At 45.6% G+C, this 25,792-nt stretch overlaps 1 protein-coding gene across 2 annotated transcripts in view; it reads right to left on the bottom strand.

Annotated features, from left to right (window-relative positions):
• DRD3 (dopamine receptor D3) overlaps nt 1-23,709 on the bottom strand; it is a 34,076-nt gene extending 10,367 nt beyond the window's left edge. For both annotated transcript variants that reach the window (XM_041773303.1, XM_041773310.1), the window contains exons 1-3: nt 23,440-23,709; nt 12,754-12,866; nt 2,849-2,991 (exon numbers count right to left, since the gene is read on the bottom strand). In XM_041773303.1, the coding sequence (XP_041629237.1) occupies nt 2,849-2,991; nt 12,754-12,866; nt 23,440-23,709 (526 nt within the window). The remainder of the gene's footprint in view (nt 1-2,848; nt 2,992-12,753; nt 12,867-23,439) is intronic.
• Between the last annotated feature and the right edge of the window lie 2,083 nt (nt 23,710-25,792).

The raw sequence follows: 25,792 nt of genomic DNA, 5'->3' as shown, positions 1-25,792 counted from the left end.
TAACAACGATAACAATAGCTAATATCCATTGGGCCTTTACTATGGACCTGACACTTGGATGTGATATATGAATAGATGGAGGGCTTCCTATAGTCTTATTAATTAACTTAAAAGTAAGAGAGAGAGAGAGAGAGAGAGAGAGAGAGAGAGAGAGAGAGAGGAGCGCCTGGGTGCCTTGGTCAGGAGAACATGTGATTCTTGATCTTGGAGTTGTGAATTCAAGCCCAATGTTGGGTGTAGAAATTACTTAAATAAATAAATAAATAAATAAATAAATAAATAAATAAATACAAACTTTAAAAAGTTGCAATAGAATAATCATGTACTTCTTTAAAGTAAGAGAGAGATGTAAAGAGATGAGAGGGAAGTGAGAGTGTACATGCTAAGCCACAGGCATTTTTTTGTCTTCTCAATTCTATATTTGAAAATCGTTTTGGAGAGATTTTTCTGAGTTTTGTTTCTGGAATAATAATGATCTCGCTGGTGGCAACAACACTGCAATTAGCTCATCATTCATCTTCACTTTAGATGTTGACATTATCTGGGAACTCTGTCTAATGTCAGATTTTGAGACTGTTTTTAACTGTTACGAGGTTTGTGTGTGTGTGTCTGTGTCTGTGGAACTGAGTAAAACAGCCCCCGCCGACCTCCCAGGATGAATAAGAGGAGCCACTCAGCTGAGTGAATATTGGTGGGGATTTGCTGCCGGCTAGGGGTAAGCAGTGCAGTGGTCTACCAGTGGTAGTGAGTTCCCATACTACAGATTCTAACTTAAAATAATATATTTGGGGGGATCCTTGGGTGGCTCAGTGGTTTAGCGCCTGCCTTTGGCTCAGGTTGTGATCCTGGAGACCCGGGATCAAATCCTGCATTGGGCTCCCTGCATGGAGCCTGCTTCTTACTCTGCCTGTGTCTCTGCCTCTCTCTCTCTCTCTCTGTGTCTCTTATGAATAAATGAATAAAATATTTTAAAAAAAGAATAATATTTTTTGTATAGAAACTGAGATATAGAAGGTGGCTTAGTTATCAGACTAACCCCAAAAGCATATTTAACACTCATCACAAAGAACATTTCAACACCAGGTAGCCTCTTAGAGTTGGAAATGTTAGAGTTAGGAAATGTTGCTTTGGGGAGTATGTGTGTGTCCACAACCATGTTTGTGTGTAGAAAGTGTGGTCAGTGAAAATGACAAAGTAACTAATGGTAAAGAGTAATGCAAACGTGATAGTAACATCATGTTTTAGGAACACCCTGAGTTAAGTAGGCAAATACTTGTTGGATAACTCAGCTACTTAACCTTCAACGTAGCAGACAAGAAGCCTGACCTTGAGCGTGTGGTGTGTGTTTGGCAGGTCTACATGTTATTCCAATTTAATCCTCAATCATAAAAAAAAAGCTCTATGAAGCAAGTACCGTGGAATTATATCACATGTAGTGTCAGATTCTAAAGTCAGTGATTAAAGTGAACACCATATAGAGCTGAAACTTGCTTTGAAAAATCTCCTGAATCACATGCAAAGATATAGACGGTTTTATTACATCCCTGAAGAGTAGTGAATAAAGATGTATGATACATACATTAATATGTCATGTATTATGAAGAGTTCAAACACAACATGGTGTTTTTAGAAATGAAGTTGTTGGGCTGCTTGGCAGGGGGGCCATATATAAAAATAAATGTTGGAAACATTCTAACTAAATATAGAGACTCAGTTTATATATTTAAATTTGCTCAAGTTTATGCTTTAGGGTATTATTATCCCAAATTTATCAATAAGAAAACCTAGAAAAGTTTAATTTGTTCGAGGAGCACAGCTGGTAAGTAGTAGAACTGAAGTTTGAATGAGGTTTTTTCTTACTCCAGAGCTGCTATCTGACTTCATAAATGTGTTTTGACTTTGAAATCATTGGCCAGCAGATGAGTCTTTGATGACTCTCTATAAATTAGGATTTGCCCATATTTATATGCAAGGTGTTATATATAATACCTGCATGCATATAAATGCACAGCTGTGTGACTTATATATACTAGAAACTAATGAACTTGGAAGATAGTAGGACTTAAACAAATCCAGATGAACACTAGAACATGACTCATTTAGTTCTCGGCAAATACTCAGTGTTTATTGTCAATACCTGTAATTTTATTATATGTGCTAATAGTTTTCACTCAACACATGAAATTCCTGAGGCTGAAAGACGTATATGGAACAGCCGAAGAAGGCACTGATCCATATGAGGTGTAAATTTGGATCGGTGTCTTATGCCTAAAAACCAAACATCTCAGATATTTCCATCCATCCATCCATCCATCCATCCATCCATCCATCCAATAGAAGATGTACCATGTGCCAACCATCTCAGCCAGAATTTTTTGTGTATCAAGATAAAAGAAATATAGTCTCCAATAATTTAGGGATCTATACTAGTTCCCAGATGCAGAAATGATTTTTATTTAGTAAAAAATTAGAAATATATATCCTGTCTGAGGGCTTGTATAATCTTATTTTGCATTGTAAGTCCATTGTGAACTGTCCTCTTTTCATCAGCAAATCTCACGTGAATTATTAATATAGTTTAATTTTTTGACTGGCACATTGCTTCAAATGAATACCGTGACATTTCTTTCAAAATAAGGAGAGGCCAGACTTTATGGGCCCGTAATTGATGAAGTTTTTGCTTTGTACTTCAATCAAAACCCAAAGCTTTGCTGTCCATGGCAGCCCTATTTCACTATGATGTATGCTGATCAAGGTCAGAAATTTCCAGGCTAAGCACCACCCACAGCCTCTCAGGTGTGCTCTGAACCAACCACAGGGGTGTTGTAAGAGGGGCCATCATTGTTACCTGTGGTGTTGAAGCCAAAGAGGAGAGGGCAAGACACAGCAAAGGCCAGTACCCAGACGGCCGTAATCATGAGGGCCACGCGCCGGCAGGAGCTCTGTCCTGTGCCGTGTTGGTAGTGGACTGGCATGACCACCGCGGTGTACCTGTGAAAGGAAGCACAGAGGGACAGACATGAGGAGAAGGGTTGGGGGAATTGTTCAAAAGACAAGTTCATATAGAGGTTCCTAGAGAACTAATCCAGGTGATACGTGTGGCAGGAGAACAAGAGTTTGGTTGGAGAAAGAGGGAAGGGGTATTTGAGTGAAAATGTAGAAAGGTTGAGATGAGAGGGATGAAGAACTCCCTGAGCAGGGAAAAGGAGAAGAAAAAAGTTAGTAAAGAACAGACAGGGCAGCTGGAAGGCTTCTCTGCCGGTGGTGGCTGAGGCCCAGCATACCTGAAACTTGTAATCACATACTCTAACCCCCCGAGACCCTGGGTGCTGGTCTGTGTGCCTTTACTTTCTCCCACGCTTTGTCAGATCATGATAGAACTGTGCCCAAAGAGGACGCTTACCCCTGCTTGCATCCTAATATAAGTTCTAACCCTCATAGTGACAACTATTCCAAGTGGTGGAGATTTTAAAAATAGAGATGAGTAATATCCAGTGAAGGCTTATTTCAAAATCCAGTGTTCATGCTCTCTTTGTCCATTGAGGCTGCTATATCAAAAATAGCATAGACTCGGTGGCTTAAACAACAAACGTTTGTTTCTCAGAGTTCAGAAGGCTGAGAGGTCCAAGAGAAAGGCACTGGCAGATTCAATGTCTGGTCGGAGCCCACTTCCTTGTCCATAGACGGCTGTTTCCTCACTGTGGCCTCACACGGCAGAAGGGGCGAAGGAGAACCCTATGGGGTCTCTTTACTAAGGGCATTGATCCCATTCGTGAGGCCTCCACTCTCATGACCTCATCATCACCCAAAGGTCCCACCTCCTAATACCATCACTTTGGGGGGTAGGATTTCAACATATGAATTTGGGGGAGCCACAAACATTCAGTCTACAGCACATACTTTTGCACGGTCAATGCATAGTTCCTCGTGTTATTGGATGTTGTCTTTTCTGTGGCAACTCCTCTCACACATTTCCAGCTACTGAGCAGAACGATAGCCGGCCCTATACATTTGCTTTTTATGTCTTCCCCATTTATCCATGCATCTCTTTCCTACCAGTTGCTCCCTGTGATGGCCACAGCCTCCTGGTTGGTCCCTGTTGCCAGGCTCTAAAAGTAGATTTCATCACGTCCTCCCCATCCCTGACCCCCCAGCTGGAAACTGCTTGAGAAAAGCAGAATTCTAAAATGGACCCCAAGATTCCTGCCCCGTATACAATCCTCTGCATCGACTGTTGGCTGAACCTGAGAATAACATGTGATGTCATTGCTGTGATTAGATAATTAATCAATAGACTGAGTTAATCTTTTAAAGGGAGATTATCCTGGGTGGGCCTGGCTTAACCAGATAATCCCTTAAAAGAGACTGGGCAAGTTCAGTAAGGAGGCTAGACAACTGCATGCCTCATGGCTGGAGAGACATAGCTCCCATATGATTTGTTACTTGGTGACTCAAAACATGTGATAGCCTTGGTATTCCTCAGAGGTCCTTGTGCCAAGAAAGTGGTAAGAAGCTGTTGATTGCTTGCCTTGTGGATCCTGAAGGCCTTCCCCATCAGAGGACAATTCTAAACCAAGCTCAAGGAATCTAGTGTGTGTAGCTGTGGCTCAAGTTTTGTCGTCTTCAGTGTTCACGGAAGCTAAAGGCCAGATTCAGAGCAGGATCCTTCTTAGCTCCTCTTGTGTGTCCCTCTAGGCTTGGGGCTGAGGAAGGGAAGAACAGACCCTGGGTTGGAAGGGTTGTGGCACACGTGCTCCTCTCTGTGCCATCACCTCTGTGCATCTGGCTTTAGGGTTTGTGTGCTAGGATTTTTATTTCTACAAGAGCAGCTTCAGAGTCAGCTCTACAGGACTTGACCTTGGTACCATGATGTGTGACCGAGGTAGCTTCTTTCTCAAGAGGGAGAAACAGGTCCGTATTTAATAAAGTCAGATTAAGATCCAAGCAACTAGGGATCCCTGGATGGCTCAGCGGTTTAGTGCCTGCCTTTGGCCCAGGGTATGATCCTGGAGTCTCAGGATCAAGTCCCACATCAGGCTCCCTGCATGGAGCCTGCTTCTCCCTCTGCCTGTGTCTCTGCCTCTCTCTCTCTGTCTCTCATGAATAAATAGATAAAAGATCTTAAAAAAAAAAAAAAAAAATCCAAGCATCCACCCCAAAGGAGGCCTGTGAGAACTCAGTTCCCCTCTTCTGATGCACGTGTTGTAAATCCTCCCTTTGATCAAGGAGCTGGCAAATAGTACCTGGTGTTCCTCTAGGCCTGTCACTCTCCTTAGGACTTCAGACACTGCTGGGGCAGTGGGCTGGGCTACGAGTCAAATATGTCTGGCCCCCAGCAGTGATCCCACAGGTGCCTTGGAAGAGAGGTTTAGCCTTGAGCCCAAACCACTCTGGTGACCAAACAGCTGATGGGAGCTGGGGTCGGAAAGGCGTGACCAACTTCCTTCTGTCCACACCTGCAGTTGTCGCCTTACCTTCTATTCACCTAACACCCTTTGATGAAAAATAGCCCGACCGAGGTGCCTGGGTGGCTCAGTCAGTTAAGCATCTGCCTTCAGCTCAGGTCATGATCCCAGGGTCCTGGGATCCAGCCCCATGTTGGGCTCTCTGCTCAGCGGGGAGCCTGCTTCTCCTCCCTCTGTCTGCTGCTCCCCCTGTTTGTGCTTTCTCTCTCCTTGTCACATAAACAAGTAAAAATCTTAAAAAAAAAAAAAACAACCCAAAACCCAAAAGGAGCCTGACCATCAGTGGTGTGCTGCTAAATAGCTAACAACTGGTTCTCCAGGCGAAAACAGCTCTCATCTGTACCATTTGTCAATTTTCATGGTATAAATACTCTCACCATTGCCTATTTAAAGCTACACCAAAGATTTAATCCCTGGCTCAAAAAATTCCTAAAATTTTGCCTTCCAGCTCTTGCGAGTCCTCATGAGCTGGCTCCCAGCACACCGCTGAGCGCATCGTCCCAGGTGCACTTTAATTCATGTTCAGCAACTCCTTAGAAGTCCCTGTTAATTCAGTGGATTTAAGGACCACGGGCTCCACTGTAGAGAGGAGGAATTGGAGACCTAGAGAGGATACCTGATGAACCCCAAGGTCCCACAGGGGGGTGGAAGAGCCCGGTCTCCCACCTGAGGTCTGCGGCTCTCCTGCACACCCCGCTCCCTCTCAAGGGCGCTGCAGGGCCTCTGAGGCCTCATGGGGACGAGGGCTCCCTCAGGACAGGTGGCATGAGCGGGGGCATTCTCTGTGAGACCCTTTGGATTCCCAGAACTTCCCCCAATTCGAGTCTATTAATTACCTGGGGCGGAGGCGAGGGGAGGAGGGGCCTGTGAAAATGCAGATTCCCAGGCCACGCTACCTTGATCAAGCCTTGGGTGAGGGGAGCCCAGAACTGTGCATGTGGCCCAAGCTACCTTGATCAAGCCCTCGGGGAGGGGAGCCCAGAACTGTGCCTGTGGACCAGGGGAGAGCACCTTGCAGACGCACGTGAGTCAGTGCGGGAAATCCTTAACTCGGGTGAAGAGGTGAGAGATGAAATACATTTAGCATCATCACGTTTCATTTTTTTCCCTGTATTTTTTGGGGGGGCGGGGGGGACACGACGGAACCTTTGGAATCAACGGGGAGCGCCGCGCCCCGGGATTGGCCTGCGCGCAGGGTGCGCGGCCCGGAGCCCGCCCGCGGGGTCGCAGCGGGGTGCAGTTCCGCAGCCGGCCATCGGAGGGCACCCTAACGCAGCGAGAGCTGCCGGCGCGGCGCACCTGCGGGCTTCCCGGGCCGGGTTGGGGGGGCGGGGAGGGGGAGGGGAGGGGAGCCGGCTGCTCCGCCTCGGCCCCCCCGGACGGGCCCCCCTCGCCCCCGAGCCCCCTCGCTCCCTCTCCCGGGCGCCCCTGGCTCGCTGCACGCTCCCTGGCGTGGCCAGGACCCCAGCGGGGCGCAAGGTGCTTGAGCCCGGGAGCTGGGAATCCCCGTTCTTGCGCTTAGCGGTGTGGCCTGGGCGGGAGGAGAGGGGGGGACTAAGGCTGCCCTGAGACTCAGTGTCCTTATCTGCACCTTAGGGGAAACGATGCAGCAGGAGACGGCTGTTAGGAACGTTGCCTAAGCTGAGCTCTGCGGGGGGGCCCGGGGGCTCAGCGGTTGAGCTGCTGCCTTGGCCCAGGGCGTGACCCTGGGGACCCGGGATCCAGTCCTGCATGGAGCCTGCTTCTCCCTCTGCCTCTGTCTCTCTCTGTCTCTCATGCATTAAAAAAAAAAAAAGAAAGAGAGAAAGAAGAAAGAAAGAAAGAAAGAAAGAAAGAAAGAAAGAAAGAAAGAAAGAAAGAAAGAAAGAAAGAAAGAAAAGAAAGAAAGAAAAAAGGTTATTCTGCGAAGTCCTTTAGCACCATGCCTGGTACCTATTCAGCATCCAAAAAACCAGTATTGTTATTGTTGTTGTCATCTTGCGGTGCCGCCCCGAGGGATCTGTGATTCTTCCTATCCATGCATTTATGGGTATCTATCCCCTTGCTCCTGGGAACCTTAAAAGGAACGTGGAAGGTATTGATCAAACAAACAAGTATGTCAACTTTCTCTATTCCAGGCAACTGTTGGAAGTGCTTCACATATATTAACTTATTTAATCCTTGTGATAACTCTTGTTGCTATGATCTCCACGGAGCAGTTAGGGGAGCTGAGGCCCAGAGAGGTTGACGGCCTTGCTGCAGGTCACATTGCTATTAGGAGGTAGAGGCGGGTTTTGTTGCCAGGTGGGGGGGGCTCCAGAGCTGGGGGGCCCAAAGGGGTTGCCAGGCGGGGCGGGGGGGAGAGTGTCCAGAGCTGGGGGGCCCAGAGGGGTAGCCAGGCAGGGGGTGGGCTCCAGAGCTGGGGGGCCCAGAGGGCATAGCCAGGCAGCGGTTGGGGGGGTGTTCAGAGCTGGGGGGCCCAGAGGGCGTAGCCAGGCAGCGGGGGGGGGGGGCTCCAGAGCTGGGGGCCCAGAGGGTGGTAGGCGCCCCTGTGGCCCGCAGCTCTGGGCTGTTCAAGAAAGACGGTGACTGGGTGACTGCATTGTGACTCCCGCGCCTACCAGTGGTGTGAGCTGGGCAGGCTACACAGCCTAGCCTCACACTCCTCACTTGTGAAGTGAGGATAACACCCCTATTGCCGGGGTATCGTGAGGGTTAGCAATAGTGAAAAGCTCTTTGCTTGGCCCGTGTACGTGCTCCAGAAATGGTAGCTGCGTTTAGACTCATGCAAGTTGAGATGAGCAGGAGGAGCCAGGGCACGAAGACGTGGGCAATATGCTTCTTCTACTCCAAGGAAATAGCACGTACAGTGGTGGGTGCTGGCATGGCCAGGGGCGCGCCGTTGGTGCCCCAGCCCTACTGCGGCCAGTGACGGGCGCTCACTGTAGTGGAGTCGGGAGGCCCGGGTTCTAGCCCCAGACTTGGCCAAGACGCTGCGGGAGCCCCTGGGAGCCAAGTGACGTCTCTGACTCCCAGGTCTGCGACTGGGGGTCGTAGGCTTGTCACTCTACCGAAAGTCTTGGGATCCTGGCAAAATGTGACCTCCACCTGAAGCCCTGTCCTAGGGCAGGAGGTGTGTGTGTGGGGGGGTACCGATGGGGGTGCCCCATCAGGAAGCGGGCAGTGGGGGAGGAAGGAGGCTGGCCTGGGTGGGAGGGCCGGAGTCTAACTCCCTGCCTGGGTTTAATGAGCCCCAGAGCTCTGTGCGGGCTGCTTTTCACCACCTTTTATTTGGTCAGACAGGGGGCTCAATAAATCTTTAGTTCTGTGGACTCCCCTCGTGGAATTGTTGAAGGAGAAAGCTTTTTGCAAATGACTGGAAAGCCCTTTGCAAATATAAAGTGCTTATTTAGATGCAAACGAAAAATCCAAGGTGCCTGTGACTCATCTGGTACCTATTGTGCTTGCTGCAAAGACGCGGAGGCTTGCCTGTGTGATGGGTGCCATTTGAGAGCCACTTAAAGAACTCCCTGGTGAATGAATTTGGTTGCATTATTCCTGGGCCCCTAGCGGAGGACTCTAATTCTCACCGATCAGAACGCGTCCTCCTCCTCTGACACTTTCTCAGCCCTCTCCCTGAGCTAGTTCTGACCCAGGATGCTGTGGGAGGGGGCTGGCCCCCTGGGGAGGCAAGGCGCCAAGGGGGGGGGGGTAGTAGGGGCTTGTGCTTTTTAAAAAAGAAAAGGCAGCATTAATCCAAGCATCCAGGGCTATGCCTAAGAATCTAATGACAATAGTATTACTTGCTTTCAAAACCTCTTTTTATCATTTCGTTTCCTTTCCTAGCTCTTACTACCCTGTTATTACATACCAGGGCTTCATGGCCAAAAAATGCTGAATCCATTTGGTCAAGTTTGTCAGACTGGTGAGTAGCATTGTGTGCAGACCAAAGGTCTGCATGAATGACTGCATTTTTAATGAATTGACCAGCTATTTGGCATCCCATGAACAGAATTTAATGCTGTGTACTGCACGCTGCTGTGAAGGATGATGGAGACAGCTTTTCCAAGGCCTGAGTCTCACTCCTAGAACAGAGAAGAGGCTTCATCTTTAGGTTTGATGAGGATGGGTTCATGTCAACATACAAGAAGAAAGCTTCCTTCTCCATTGGGGCCAAGGCATGGCTTGTTCTTCAGATTTCAGGTGGTGAGGGCAATGCATTCTGGGGCTTTTCCTCCATGGGATGGAAGCCAATTCAAGGTTTATTCTTGTTGGTTGTGGTGCAAAGTGGAAATGTATGTCAAGGGCAGCTGCTGCCAGTGAAATGGTGCTCTCGTGCAGGTTGGAAAAAGGCACCCTCTCCTGGCCGACTCAAGGTTTGCAAAGAAACACTGGCTGAACTCAGTTCCCAAACGCTTGTGCGGGACACAGCCCGTACCACCTCACCTGCAGGCCCCACGTGTGCGACTGTGTGTGGGTGGAGTGTGGAGGCACAATCTTAAGAGAGTACAGAGGAAGGCTGGGAACTGGGAAGCCAGGAGGGGGGCTGCCTCTTAGCTCCCTACTCCAAGGCTCATCCTCACCCAGTCGCTCATGTTCTTCCTGAAGGGGCATATCTGTGCTCTAAACCCTGGCTACCTCAGGCAAGGACCACTCAATTCAGTTTAATATTCTTTGTTCAACGTCTGTACTTGGCACAGCAGGGAGGCACATGGGTGATGAAGAGCTAGGACTACTGTAAGAGTCTTTGGGTGGTAGAGGTGATGATACAGCAAACCAGATGCAGGCTGCTACTTATGTCACTTATATATTTAGGTACTAAATGTCCGGAAATCACACAAAAGGCTTACATGTTATAAGCAGAGTTCTATTCTCAGAGAGCTAAAAATATTATAAAATCCCTAACGATCCCCTCATTTTAAAACAGCTTTATCAAGATATAATTCACATATCACACAATTCATTCATTTAAAGCGTACAATTCAGTGTTTTGGGGTGTATTTATAGAACTATGCAACTATCTCCCTTTATTTTTAAACACATTCTTTAATGGTGTGAGTCCCAGCCTTCTGGCCATGTTCTTTGATTTTCTTTCTCAGTTGGAGAGCCAATCAAGTGATAAAAGTCAAAAGACTATCCAGTTCGCTGGATGGATGGTCTGCAGTAGTATCATTAGAGGGTGGGGTTTTCAGGTCCATTCTTTGGTTGTTATTCAAGATTCCCAACTTAGCACATGAAAGGGAGTTTAGGCTGTTGATGGAGAGGACAAAACCCTGGGAGTGGGGGTGTGTAAATGTCAAAGGCGGGGAAATGAGGAAGACCTGCCTTAGGACCTCTAGCTAAAGGGAGGCTAGAGATTCTTTATGACAGTTACAGAGAAAGCACTATGAGAGTTCAGGGGCAATGGAATCAAATGGTAGAAATTTGCCAGGGCTTCATGGGCCAGGGTGTGGTAGACTTTGAAGGAAGAGAGGCCATGGAGCAACCCAGAAAGAGACGAGATCGAAAGATAGATTGAGGCCATAGTGCAGAAAACTTAAAATCCTAGGCTGGGAAGGTAATTCTAACATTTATTCCACAGGCCAAGGAGATGGCGAAGAAGACAGTGCTCCATTGAGGGAGCGCAATGGACATTTGGACTTTATTGCTGGGGGAATAATTCTGAGAGTGGCGTGTAGGACCAGTTAGGAGGCTGTGGTAAAAGTCCGGTGAGAGGTCATAGGAACCTAAAATAAGCAGGCACAGTAAGAAAGGAAAATAGGGGCAAATTTGGGGAAGAAATGGCAAAAATAGAGTCTACAAGCCTTGTCTGCTTAGATGAGGAAGAGAGAGGAGTGGAACCAAACCTGAGATTATGAGGCAATGATGCTGCCAATAAAGGATGATTAAGTCAAGATGGTTTGGTGCTTTGAGGGTTTGAGGGTTTGGCTTTTAACATTCTAAGGAGCCAGTGAGCTATCCAGGTGGTAAGGTGGCTTGAAACTCAGGGGAGATCTTAGAGGTGTAGCTAGAGATTTGAGGAGGCTTAGCACAAAGCCTGAGGTTATGAACTTGGAGTCAGATAGACATGAATTCCAGTGCTGGCACTGCTCCCTATGAGGGTGTGACTTTAGGCAAATTCCTTCCTTCCCCTAAGAAACTGGAAATGAAATCAATAGTAGCAGTTGAGTTGTTGTGAAGATAGAATGAGGGAGTGTGTCAGAGCCTTAGCACTGGGTGGTAAGTTCTCAATGATTGGCAGACCTTGTTTGGGCTCCCCTGTTCAGGCTAAGGAGTGGGTGTATGGTACTTCTGGGAGGAGTGGAGGACAGAGAAGAGGTGGACAGTGGATGGGGAGGACAGTGGGAGGGGACCCAAAGAAGGGAAGGTTGGAGGCCCTTGAGTGGCAACAGAGGCCCTGGGCTACAGAGAGCAAACTCCTTTCCCAGGGCTCTCTGTGGGCCTGGAGATGTCCAGGGGAGCCCTGGGGACGTCCAAGGCCCAGGCTGGGAAAAGGGAAAAGAGGGGGAAAAAAAACACACAACAAGAGGAGAAGCGAGGAAGAGAGGTGCCCCAGGGCCAGGGCAGCACACTCTTCATTCCTCGGGATGGAAAGCCACGCCACTCAGGTGGAACATGTGCCAGTTTGAGTCACAATCACAAAGATCCACACCAGCAACCAAAAAGCAATTCAAAACAAACATCATTGTTTACTTGTTTACCTTAAACTCTATGAAGGAAATGAATAAATAGCTAGATCACAGCCATAGTTCCTGCGATTGCCCTTCTCCCATCCACTTCTCTGCTCTCTGCCTCCTTGCAAATCCTCCCAAGGTTTTCTCTCTTCTCTCCCTCTTCCTCCTCCTTTCTTCCCCCACTTTACCACAAAACAACAACAACAACAACAACAACAACAACAAAATAGTAACAAGAAACTGTCCTCCCAACTCTTGTTGGCTCACCTTCTGGCCTTGTTCCCCCTCATCCATCCCCCATTTGCTCTCCATGAGGAATCACAAAAGCCCTAAAGGATGGCAAAAAGGCAAAACCAGAATCCTCTTTAGGGGTCTGGGAAGCAGGAAAGGCCAGGAAAGCTTATAGGATGATTGTTTTTCTCCTGCCACAGGGGTCTCTTCTCTACTGCAAATCATAATTTAAAAGAAAAAGAGAGAGGAGAAAATGTCCTAGTGATTAAGTCTTACTTGGCAGAGACCCCAGGGCCCTCCAAGGCAAAGCCTGGGCATCATACACAGCAGGAGCAGTTTCCCCAGGCTGGTTTCCCGTACCACCTAGCAGCCTGCACCTGCTGGAAGGGGAATCCCAGCCCTACCTGTCGATGCTGATGGCACAGAGGTTCAGGATGCTGGCTGTACACATCATGACATCCAGGGTGACGAAAACATCGCAGCAGATACGGCTGAAGTTCCAGACTCCACCTGTCACCTGAGCGGCAGAGACAAGGCTGTTAGTATAGCCCCCCACCACCACCTCCCCCACAAAACCCAGTCAACTCTGCTGTCTTCCTGAGGCTACCCTCCACATACCCTCCATGTGGTCAGTACTCTCGTTGCCAAGGGCAGGCAGACGCTGAGGGAGTGCCCGGCTGCTCAAGATGGTTGTTCAAGGAAGGACAAATTCACAGAATGTTAGAACATTAGAGCTGAAATTAGTCCAATGTCTCTCAAAGTGTGGTCCACAGTGGGGTGCTCATTAAAGATACAGTTTCTGAACCCTTCTCTAGGCCAATTGAGTCAGAATCTCTGAAGCTGGAGCCAATGAATTTTCATTTTTTAAATACTCCCTCCAGTTCCCCCTGTCCCCATACCCATCCACCAAGGCTTGAGAATTACTGATCTAGTTCAAACTCAGGAGGCAACTAAAGCTCATTGTGGTTAAGTGATGCCCATAGATGTCCAGCTGGTAGTGAAAGAGCTTGGGTGAGAGCCAGATGTGTGCACTGTGCCCACACTGCCTTTCTGAAGCCCTCCCCACAGTGGAAAGCTCACCATATACTCAGGAAATAAGCGGAGGGCACATTTGCCATGGAACTTACCTCTAAAATGAAAATCTAGCTGGCTTCTGTTTCTAAAGCTTGGAAGCATATCTGTAAGAACCTCCGTGAAATAAGTCTGTGCCAGTGTGCCTGCCTTGAACACCCTGGATTCAGTTCCCAGGAGCTGGGGGGTCGGGGTGGGGAAGGGGTCCAGGGCATTGGAAAGGCGCTCAGGTCCTCTCTACCACTCATAGCACCAGTGAGGACAGTCCCAACTTCACTCATTTACACGTATGTTCCAAGCTCTGAAACTTCCTCCCAGTAATGCTTACAGAGTCAGGAACTTAGGTAATTGAATTAAGGTTCTAGCACATTTCTATCTTATTTTAAAATGTTTAACATCATCTAATCAAACCAGAGCGATATATCAGGGAGATTGTCACTTTCAGAGTGTTCATAGACTCTAATTCTTGGGTCCTGAGGCCTTTGTGCATTTGCCAGCTTCCTGTCTGTGGTGACCATGGTTCTCAAAGAGAAACCCCTGTGAAGCTTCGTGCCCCCAGCTGTAGCTGGTGCTCCTGATATCCCTGCTGGGCTGGACCGATGGCTATTTAAGAGGAACGGAAGTGAAAAATAGGTACAGTAGCCTCTAAAGTAGCTTCTTAAGGGAAAAACAGATATTGGGCAAACAAGAGAGTGTGTAAAGATGGTGCTGTTGCTCTGGTGACTTTTTGTCACCCAAGATTCTTATTACATGGCCAGGACACTTTCCTGTTCATTCCTGATTTAGCCCACTAAAGAAAGGTTCTGAAAGCCTCTCACCCCTAATCACGTCTTTCCCCTTAGATTTATTTCTTTTCAGTGTCTGATTTTAGCCCTATAGTTAGTCATCTCCAGACTCTATTTTGAGAAACCCTGACCAAAGATATTTTGCTGAAAAGCAACAATGAAAAGTTCAAACTAGTGAAGAAGTCATTATTTTTGTTCATTAGGTTGCAGATTTACTTTCTTTTAGTTCAGCCGTTTGGCTTTATATAAATACGGCCTAATATGAATTTATAGGAATTCTGAGAATGAGAAACTCGTAAGAAGGGAACTGTATAGTCATAATAGCACTACGATTTAAGGGATCCAGGAGAATAAAGGATGGTTTTCTCAGTACATAGGGTGGCTGTATGCTGTAAAAGCTTCTTGCAGAGGTTGAATTTTGTATACTAGGTCTCATTTTAACATATGCCTATTACGTAATTTATGTCTTAAATTGGGTAAACCTCACTTTTTGTTTTGCAAAGTTGTGAATACTGTCTGTGTCTGTAAGCTGAGAGTGAACATGTAGGGGAGAGAGGATAGTTACGACAACAGCAAGCTCCAGTGCTTGCTGTGGGTTTATTTGATGGTTAGTTAATTAATTAGTTAATTCATTCATTCATAAAGCAAGTAGTTGTGAAGCCCCTGATACCTAGTTCATAGAAGGAGGATTTGTTATGTGTTTTAAGAAGTTTTAAAAATGTACTACGGGTCCTGTCCTTGAAGAATTTATTGATGACTGAGGAGCAAGGTATTCTTAAATAAAATAACCAGAGATCATCATGAGGTCTTAACATCGTTAATACAATCTAATGTTTATTGAGAACTTACTTTTCCATGGGTCACTTACCCACATGACCCATTTGGGGAATTTCTTTTCTTTTTTTAAAGATTTTATTTATTTATTCATGAGACACACACACACACACACACACACACACACAGAGAGAGAGAGAGACAGGCAGAGACACAGAGGGAGAAGCAGGCTCCATGCAGGGACCCAACATGGGACTCCATCCTGGGTTTCCAGGATTACACTCAGGGCCGAAGCCAGGCGCTAAACCACTGAACCACCCAGGGATCCCCATTTGGGGAATTTCTATAGTTTTGAAAGTTTAGATTCTGAAAACTAAATTTGTTTTTAACTGTATATGCTCTTAAAGCTTTTTGGGAACAAATTATATACTTACTTGCTAGGAAAGTAAATGGCTGTTACTTAATTCTGTAGGAACAGGGACTTTGACTTGTTTGCTGTTGCATCCTCAGCTCCTAGAGCAGTACCCAGCGGGCAAGTATATTCTGGAAGAGTGAATGGTCTCTGACATAATCTGTATTAATACTACTAGCTAACGTTTACTGAATGCTTACAAAGTCTTGATGTTCTACAAAACACTTTACATACATGGCCTCTATTGCTGCTTATAATCGCGTGAGAGGTGGCTACTGTTTTCACTGCAGAAAAAGGGACAAAAACTGGGAAAGGGTCTAGTACTTCACCGGGGGTGGCACAGCTAGCAGAGGCAGACAGGGCATTGGAATGTAGGCTGTGACCTGCCCTGCTATGCTTGAGCGTGGAATCAGGAGGGGGCAGTTGTTGGAAAATGATGGGAATGGGCAGAAGCAAAGGGCAGAGAGAAAATCATGCGCTCATCAAGGATTTTTGTGTGACACGCTGCATCACCTCCCTTCTAGGAACTGACACTCCTTTCTCTCTGCCTCCATCACAGAGTTCCAAAAATAGTGCAAAAGATAGAGGTGGCTGCTGGCCTTGGGGTCTAGTGAAAGCAGACACTTGGCAAGGTTTTTGGTACCTGCTTCTTTTGCCCTGCAGGGCCAAAGCCCTTCTAGCTGTCCCCTGGCTTCTCCTGTGCCACCCTATTTTGACTGTCCTCTTCTCCCATCTCCAATTCTGCTAGGAGAAGTCCCATTCTCCTTAATCTCAGCTAAGTGTCAAAAAAACAAAACAAAACAAAACAAAACAAAACAAAAACAAAAACAAAAACAAAAAAACCCCAAATGATCTGATCAGCAGACTAAAGTAACTCCCACTAAGATGCCATCATTTAACCTTCCCTGGAGCTTACTCCTTAAGATGAGTCTCTAACTGGTGGCACGTGTAATGGAAAACTTAAAAAAAATTACTGGAGTCCTGCACATCAAGTAAATAATAGTAAGCAGTCCATAGAGCTGCAAAGGGCCAAGACCATGCTTAAGCAACTCTCACGCATGGTCTCATAGCAACCTGATGAGGTAAATATTATTTCCAATGTTATAGGTAAGGAAATGGAGACTGAGAACGGTTGAGTGATTTGCCTAAGGACACGCAGCTGGTAAAGAAGCTGGAATTTCAGATTCTTCATATTACCGATCACTCTATTTTGCCTTTCAGTGAGTAGCACCTTGCCACGCCGCTGCTCGGGACTCACGTGTGAGTGGGTGTGGGTGAACAGAGGGCCCAGGAGAGAGATACTAAGAAAATAACTGTGATACAATGAGAACAGTGCAGATGGTGAGGTAAGGGCAGAGTGTGGGGGGAACATAAAAGGGAAAGGGAATTTTGAAATTAAAGCAGAAAAAAAAAAAAGCAAAACCAAAATCTGATGGGTTTAGGGCTCTTTAGAGACATGATTTTACCTTTCTCCTAAATTCTAATGAGTAGCTCACTACAGAATTCTCAGTAGCCAGGTGGTGTTAACTCTCACTTGCTAATGAATATAACTAACTCCCTTTGGCAATACAGAAGGTGGGAGTAAGCAAGAAAGTGTCTTCAGGTACTGAAGTTGGCTATTGATTTCCAACAGACACAGCCTAAGGCAGCATTTCCCAAATTTACTGATTATAAGGCAGCATTTCCCAAATCACCTAAGGCTCTTATTAAACAAAATGATTCCCAGGCCCCACTCAGAATAATAAGTCCCTCCAGTGAATTCTTCTGCTTCCTAAGGAGGTTTGGGAAACGCTGGACTGGGATCTAGGGGCATGATATTGTCTTCAGAAATGGTCATCCCTAAAAGCAGGGCTCCTTGAGCATTCTGTGTCCCATGGATCCCTTTGGTCTCATGGTTCCCTTCTCAGAAGAATATTTTTAAGTGAATATAATAAAATATAACGGGTCACAAAGAATACCAATTATATTGAAATGTAATTATCAAAGTATTTGAATATATGTGCTTCTTTAATAATGCATTAAGTAACAAAACATAGCGACCAGTCCAAAATTCTCATGATTTCAAAGTACTGGTGAGTGTAAATGGTATTTCAAGGTATCTGCCACAATTGTAATGTGATTTGAAAATATAAATATCTGTGATTTCAACTGGTGACACTAAGGATTTCTTCTGCTCTGGGTTAATGCCTATATTCATACTTGAAGAAAATACTAAATTTCAGTTTAGTGAAAATAAAGAAGTGATTTTATTTACGTCCAAGTTGATGGACTCCCCTGATTAAGAATTCCTGCTCTAGCAGATGGATTTTTAGTTGTTTGGGGAGGTGTCCAAGGCACAAAAATGGACTTCTCTAGCCTCTTCAGTCCACTTTTGTTTGCTACATATGGAATCTTTTTGGGGGGGCAGAGAGATTGTTGTGAGGCAAGATAGGGGATCCAATGATCTGAATTCCAATTTCCTCATCTGTGAGAGGGGGGGTGGTTTATAGATTAGTGGTTCCTAAATGTCAGTTTGTAGCAGGTGACCAGGTGCCTGCACAAATTACCCAGGGCTGGGAAGGGGGACTGGTACAATTACTGCAGACTTTCCCCTGGAAATTCGGGTTTGGTAGATCTGGGGTAGACCCAGCAGTCTGTATTTTGAACAAGCAGCTCTCTGTAATAAAGGTTTTGCTCAGAACTGCTCAAAGTTTAGATGCGTAAGAGTCATGGGAGAACCCATTGAAAATGCAGACCCTCCTTTATTTTTAACAATCAATGTCATTACAAGGCCCAAAGGTTCGTCTCTCCCAAAATAGTGTTGCTCTTTCCCATCATCACTATCTGACCTTGATCACTGCCTGTGGTGGGACTCTGTCTGAATGCCCCCCCTCCGCCCCCACTCTTTTTGGCTTGGTCTATATTACTCTATTCTCACATCTTTTTTCCTGTCCACACTGGGACCCAAGTATTCTGAGTTTAGTATTCTAAATGTTCCTCTGGCTGCTTGCGTTGCCTTTCTGCCCTGATATAAGTGCATTAAACATCACAAAAGGTGCTTAACCGAGTGGAACAAAATGGGATGTTTGTGCTTGGAGAGGGAGCTCCACACAGACTGCAGCTTCTAAAGCAGGAAATTAAAAACTTGAGAGGGAATCAGAGATAGAACTATTTGTTATGGCACAGAAGCGAGTTTTTGAGAAAATGCTGCAAGCTGAATTAAAGAGAGCCAGGCGAGGGCCCTCTGCCATATAACCTACTCTGAGATTACTTGCATGATTTTTATCCTGAATTCCTCTGCTAGGCCCGAGGACAAATAAAACCGATGGACGTCAGTGACCAGCCCCTGCTAGTCTCCCAGGCCAAGCCCACGCTCCTGTGTGCCTTAATGATGAGAATGGTACGGTGAAAGCCACTGTGGTATGTACTTGCTGGCTGTCCTCTGCCTTCATTGCAATAGTCCTTGAATTCCACTGGGAATCCATGAAATTCCTGAGCAGGTCTTTGATGTGTTCCTTCCGTGTGCTAAACCAACTCTTCTATCCAGTGATTAGAGAAAATCAAGTGCCAGAAGCCAGTCCAATCAAAGTACTCCTTGACACTTCTACTAGAAATTCTGGACAAAGATTTTCTGTCTTGGTGTGAATGGTGTGGTGCATACATGTGAGGTCTATAGCTTGCCCTATGCTGTGGATAACATCAACACATGGAAGGAAGCTGAGAGAATTGTAGAGAAATGGAGCTGGGATCCTGCTCAAACTATGCCTGCAGCCCACCCTACCACAGGACTTTTAAAGAACAATGCATTCTGCTTATTGTTTAAGTCAATTAGAATTAAGTTTTCTTTTACTTAATGTTAAAAGTGTCTTAACTAAGATGTTTATAGCTCACATTTTTTAGTTATCAAGGCACTTTCTCCATTGGCAATGGTGAAGCCTAACATCAAGCCTATGAGATAGGTAAAGTATGCTTGTCACCTCCATCTTATCCCCTTGATTCCAGGACTTCTGACGCCCAGTTCTGAGTCTTTCTCATAGCATAATGCTGTGCAGGGTAACATTCATCCTGGTGAATTCCAGAAGCACAATGTCCTATGACATTTTATTTGTCTATCTCACAGCAGTTCCTCATACCATGTCTTCTTTTTATTTAAAACCCATATTTTCACTTTCTTTTCTATCCTCCCCTGTATCCTTCCCTTATGATCCAATTTCGGCTAATTAAACTTAAGTGAAGTCCCTTAGGGGATGCTTTGAGGCACTCCAGGCAAAGGGCTTTTTTTTTTTTTTTTTTTAATTTTATTTATTTATTCATGAGAGACAGAGAGAGAGAGAGAGAGAAGCAGAGACATAAGCAGAGGGAGAAGCAGGCTCCTTGAGAGGAACCTGATGTGGGAATTGATCCTAAGACCACGGGATCGTGACCTGAACCAAAGGCAAATAAATGCTCAGCCACTGAGCTACCCAGGTGTCCCAGGAAAGGGCTCCTCCCGTTTCCTTCTTTGCTGTCCTCACCCATCCTATTTATGAATACTGCCATGATGCTGAGGGCCATGGCAGCCACCCTATGAAGAGCATGAGGAAGTAAGCCGGTTTGCCACGGGTAGAAGAGATTGGTCTTTCATGACACCATGGGGCAGCTGATTCAACACCAACAACCTTCCTCCAGAATTCTGGTTGTGTGAGAGAAGTTACTCCTATTTGTTTAAGCCATGCCTAGTAAAGTTTTCCAATGTTTATAGCCATACACACTGCTGCTTGGAAAAATTAGGCAAATTTCCTTCGAGGGAAGGTATCTGGCCAGTATGAGCCAATATTTCCTTCAAAGAAGATAGATGTGTTCAAATCAAAGCACAGGAAGCTGTGAATTTGGCAGTTAATCTGGCTACCACATGGTGTTCTAATTTCTATGCTGTCCTCTTGGGGGCCCTCAAGCCTACAGCGGTCTCTGTGCTGTGGTCAACACTGCATCCTTTCCTCTTTCAAGGGAGCTCTTAGGTATAAGCTTGTAATTACTAGGCCAGTTACTCAAACTGTACCACCATTAGGATAAGTTAGTGAGAATAATGCTATACTCTTCTCTGAGATACATTCATAGTCCCTTTAAGGGCTCAAACTACTCTTTTCTCTCATTGAGATACCCTATCTGCTCCTGAGGTCCACAGAAAGCAGGCAAATATTTAAGGTGAAGAAAAATAGAGGGATCCCTGGATGGCTCAGTGGTTTAGCGCCTGCCTTTGGCCCGGGGCATGATCCTGGAGTCCTGGGATCGAGTCCCACATAGGGCTCCCTGCATGGAGCCTGCTTCTCCCTCTTCCTGTGTCTCTGCCTCTCTCTCTCTCTCTCTCTGTATGTCTCTCATGAATAAATAAATAAAATCTTTAAAAAAAGAAAAGAAAAATATATACTGTGGTGGGTTAGAGAGACCTGTCCTTTAGATTAGAACCTTCTAATATCGTAACTGGTTGTCTATTAATTAGGGCTGCTTTAAGTCATGTTCTATCTTTTATTGAGAGAGTCCACCTTAGTGGACTGTTGGCAAAGTGGTACAGAAATATTAAGTTGCATTGACTAGAGCTTTAAAGCAACTAGGGAAGACCAAAGAGGTCCCAAAGCCCATTTCCCAATGGAGCGACGTCTCCCAAATCTGCTTTATATGTTTGTAGACTTATTTGACCATACTCTTCATTACTGAACACTTGCACCAACTAACCTATTGGACGGAATGCACATTGATTTTTGTGAGGGAGAACCAAGAGCTCTACCAGAGCTCATCTCATAGAGGAAAACTCTTAGATCCAACCTGCAGAGAGTTCAGTAAGCCTTTCATGCTGGCTCTATGTGGGCTCAGTTGCTTTTCTATGCTCAGCAGAAGGGGGACATCATCAATTTTGGCAGGTGTGGCTTGAAGGGGATGCCATGGGTGTCTAGTGTGGAAAAATCCCAAGGTCAATATCCTACACCAGTATCTATAGAGATTTTCCAATGTGGTCTATCCAGAGTCCTGGAAGCAACCACAAAGGGACAGTTGAGTGGCTTTGTTATAGATACCAGATGACTGGTTTTATTTCAGAGGCAATTAAATTAAAATGTTTATTAGAGTGAAATTCCTCATCCTGTATTTCTTTCTGACAGTCAGCCTTCTGAAAGACGTGAGAATCCTTGTAATGTATAGGTGTGGACGGAAACACTTTGAGGTGTGGGATGATGGTGTTAGGAATCCCTAACTAATCCATACTAGTTTGTAGCGCTTGATCTGCCTTAACTCTTGAACAGAAATATCACAGGTGTCTAACTCCTTTTCAGTCTCATTATTATTGAATGTAAAAAAGATAAACAGCTCAATGAAACAATAGATATGGCTACAGATGGTATAAGCAGGAATTGCCCATCTAATGCATACATTACAGAAAGATTCATTTAATCATTCATATATCAAATATTTATTTAGCATATATTATGTGCCAGATAGTGTGTTTGGACTACAGAAAAAAAAGAACAAAGACATAGCTTCTGACTTCAAGGTTGTCTCAGTCAGTTTGGGTTGACAGAAAAGTCAAGATAATTGCAAGATCTTTTACAATCAGGATTATCCTAACTGGGAAAAATTAATGCTTTTTGTTCTCCTCCAGGTCTTCCCTTAACCTTTACATCTATCCCAATCAGCACAAATGTTTTTCTGCTTTTCGTTTCCTTTTCTATTTCCTTGATTTCTCTCCTTTATGTTTCCCCTTTGAGATCATAAGTCTAATTTTAGTTCCCAATCATTCTTTAATAGGGATACCAGTCTAGGCAGCCTATGTTTGAGGTTTTTGCTCTCCTGTGATATGTCATACTTAATTAACTGTCACCTTCACTATTAATATTAACTGAGATATTAATTTGATGAATTTTAATTTCTCTTAATCATAGCATCATTTTGATCCTTCATTGGATACCTCTTTAAAATGATGCATGGTACACAGTGCACGAGAGACATATTAATAGTACATTAAAGTGTTTTTAAAAAACTCTTTAGTAATTGAATGTTTTCTCAGTAAGAATATCTGTTTCTTGAACAGGTGTAGGCACCCTGATTCCTTTGTTAGCAAATGGATGTTTTGTCTTGATCACCTCCTGACTCTGTTTTGCACTTTCAAATGAAAATACTTTCACATTTAAGAAATGTTTCCTCTCCAGAAGAATTCTCCAGGGTCTGCTGCATTATCTGACTGGTGAGGGCTCTGTGCTATTAATGGAGGGATCAAAAATATAAATGTGAAGGTTTGGTCTGTTTGGTAGCAGAGTCTGTAGAGAGCTGGTACCCAGGAGGAAAGAGCTGAGTCTGAGGGTAACTGCACTATCAAAAGAAGTCTGATCTATTTGCAGACTGTTTTTTTTTTCTTTCTTTTCCTCTTATTCATTAAAAAAAAAAATTTTTTTTTTTGGTTTTTCTATAATTCCTACTGCATCCCCCTCCACCCTCACTGTTGTCCCACATCCTTCCTGTGCATCCCCACCCCTCTATATACATTGAAATACTGATGAAGGTGCTCACTGACTGCCTCCCCCAAACCCCCACATCTTTGAGATGTGATTGGCACAGAGATTGAACCTGACGCAAGGGGCACCTGGGTGGCTCAGTGGTTGCGCGTCTGCCTTTGGCTCAGGTCGTGATCCCAGGGTCCTTGTATTGAATCACACATTAGGCTCCCTGAAGGGAGCCTGCTTCTCCCTCTGCCTGTGTCTCTGCCTCTCTCTATGTGTGTGTCTCATGAATAAATAAATAAAATCTTAAAAAAAAAACTTGATGCATTTTTAGGATGAGTCCCATCGCTCTAGTCCAGTCACCTGGATGCTGGAGACCCAGGAACAAAATCATTCCTGGATCCTTGGTTCTAATGTGGGCAAGTGATGTTGGATAATGGCTGCTCTCAGGCCTTCAGTTCCCTCATGAAAGAGAGAATGACAGGAGCTCTCTTTCCTTCCTAGTCCTTGAATCATGGCAGGGAACATTTTGAGCTCAGAAGGCCAAGAACTCAGGGAAGACAAAGACAAGTATGGTCACACAGGCGGCTGGGGCCCACTCACCTCCAGGTACACCACCCAGGGCATCACCAAGGTGGCCACCAGCAGGTCTGCCACAGCCAGGCTCACCACCAGATAGTTGGTGGTGGTCTGCAAAGCCCGTTCCTTCAGCACGGCCACACACACCAGACCATTGCCGAAGATGATGGCCAGGATGAGCGCGCAGTAGGAGAGGGCGTAGTAGGCGTGTGGACGGGCCCGGCTGGCACCTGTGGAGTTCTCCGCCCCACAGGTGGAGTTGATGTTGCCACTCAGCTGGCTCAGAGGCGTCATGGCCCAGAGGGAGAAGAGTGACCCTGGTGGATTTCCTGGGAACAGACAGAAAACAATGTCGGTAAAACTTGATTCTTGGGAGATTGGCTGCTTTGGTACATTTTTATGTATTGCTTCAACAAATACTTATCAAGCACTTCATACTATTCTAAGCACTGGAAATACAGCAATGAACAAAAGGGCTACACATTCCTGCTGTCATGTTGGGGCCCACTGGGGGAGGAGAGTACAGTAAGAAATAAGATAAACAGAGGATGTAGTATGTTTGATAATAATAGGCATTTTAGAGAACGATAAACCAGAGAAGGAGGTAAGGAGATGGGAAGGATTATGTGTGTGTGCGTAGGATATCTGAGGGCAATTTTTTAAAAATTTTTTTTTCTGAGGGAAATTTCTTTTTTTTTTTTTTAATTTTTATTTATTTATTTATGATAGTCATACAGAGAGAGAGAGAGAGAGAGGCAGAGACACAGGCAGAGGGAGAAGCAGGCTCCATGCACTGGGAGCCTGATGTGGGATTCGATCCCGGGTCTCCAGGATCGCGCCCTGGGCCAAAGGCGGGCGCCAAACCGCTGCGCCACCCAGGGATCCCTCTGAGGGAAATTTCTAATCAGGGTATTCAGGTAGCCCTTGCGGAGAAGGTGACAACTGAGTCAAGACCTGGAGGACATGAGGAAGTCAACCATGCAGGTGTCTGTCCAAGCAGAAGGGATAGCAGGTACAGAGGCAGGACAGGCTGGTGTGTGGAAGGCAGCAGGGAGACCAGAGCCGCTGGAGGCAAGTGAGGCAGGTACAGAGTGGAAGGGTGTAAGACTGAGAGATTGTGCAGGGCCATTGAACGAGCTGTGCTTGGGCTCTGAGTGAGACGGAGAGCTGTTGCAGGGTTAGGATCCCAGCTCTGCCACTTGCCACTGTTGGACCTTAAGCATGTTACCGCATCCTCTCTGAGCTTCATTCTCCTCCTCTGTAAAGTGGAAGAAATAATGGAATCCATCCCATAGGGGTTTTGTGAGGATTAAGTGAGCTATTAAATATGTAAGACAGTGAAAGGTATGATACCTAGAAAGCTAAGTGTGATCTCTTTTTCTATACTGGTCTGTTTCTCTTATCTTGCCATCCCTCTTGCCTTATTTCCTCTCTTCTCTCTTCTATTGCCCCCATTTGCCTTTTCCCATGCCTCCCTCTGTCTCTTCCTTTAGTTTCTTATCTTTCTCTTGTGTCTTGTGTGGGGCATGGTAGGTGTGGGATGCTGGCTTGAGAAAGACTCAAGAGTAATGGAATATAGAGGCAGGGCAGTGGTTTTTATATTTAGGGAAAAGTCCATGTGTGGAATTTTATTTGAAACCTCCTAATTTTAAAAGATTGGTACCAATGAAAGAAGTGTTTAAGCCCTATGAAGTCTCTTCTCTCCCCACCCCCCAAATCCCACATCCATAGGCCAACGGCCCATGACCATAAATTTTAAACCTCTGATGTAGCTCAAAGCCCTCACTTTTCAAATAGAGGATTTGAGACCCAAAAAGATGAGTAACACATCTTAAGTCACAAAACTTATTAGGGGAAGAACTAGCATGATTTTTCCAAAACTCTCCCTTGGCATCTGAAAACCATAACAACTGTCATGTCACTATCCCACTAGGATGAACTAATCCTCAACCTGTAGGGACTTTGGAGTTAGGATAGGAAAGGCATCAGAGCCCTTCAGCTGCCTCTGTGACACCAGCCTGTTGGGGCCAGCACTAAAGAAGGGACTGTGGGCTCTTACAACCAGGTCTGTGTGTGTCTGGGGTAGGGGTGGGGGTGGGGAGGGAAGGTGACAGAAATCACCATGTCCTGTAGAAAAATATGGAAATGCCTGTGCATTAAAGCCTTGTGTGCTGGTAGAGGGACTCCTGTCCTGGTATCTGTGCTTTAAAGGGTCCCACTCTGGACCCCCTCTATTATATCCTCCCCATGGGATAAGGTCATGCCCTCCCACAGTGCCAAGGAGCAGGTCCACCAAGAGTCCATACTCTCATTCTAAACCACACTCTGAAAAAAATAAAAAATAAAAAAAAAAATAAATAAACCACACTCTGGGCAC

The sequence above is a fragment of the Vulpes lagopus genome, chromosome 1 (genome assembly GCF_018345385.1).
Source record: "Vulpes lagopus strain Blue_001 chromosome 1, ASM1834538v1, whole genome shotgun sequence".
In the NCBI taxonomy this organism is placed as follows: Eukaryota; Metazoa; Chordata; class Mammalia; order Carnivora; family Canidae; genus Vulpes; species Vulpes lagopus.
The sequence above is the reverse complement of the archived record's forward strand: the minus strand, read 5'-3'. Positions and strand labels throughout refer to the sequence as shown.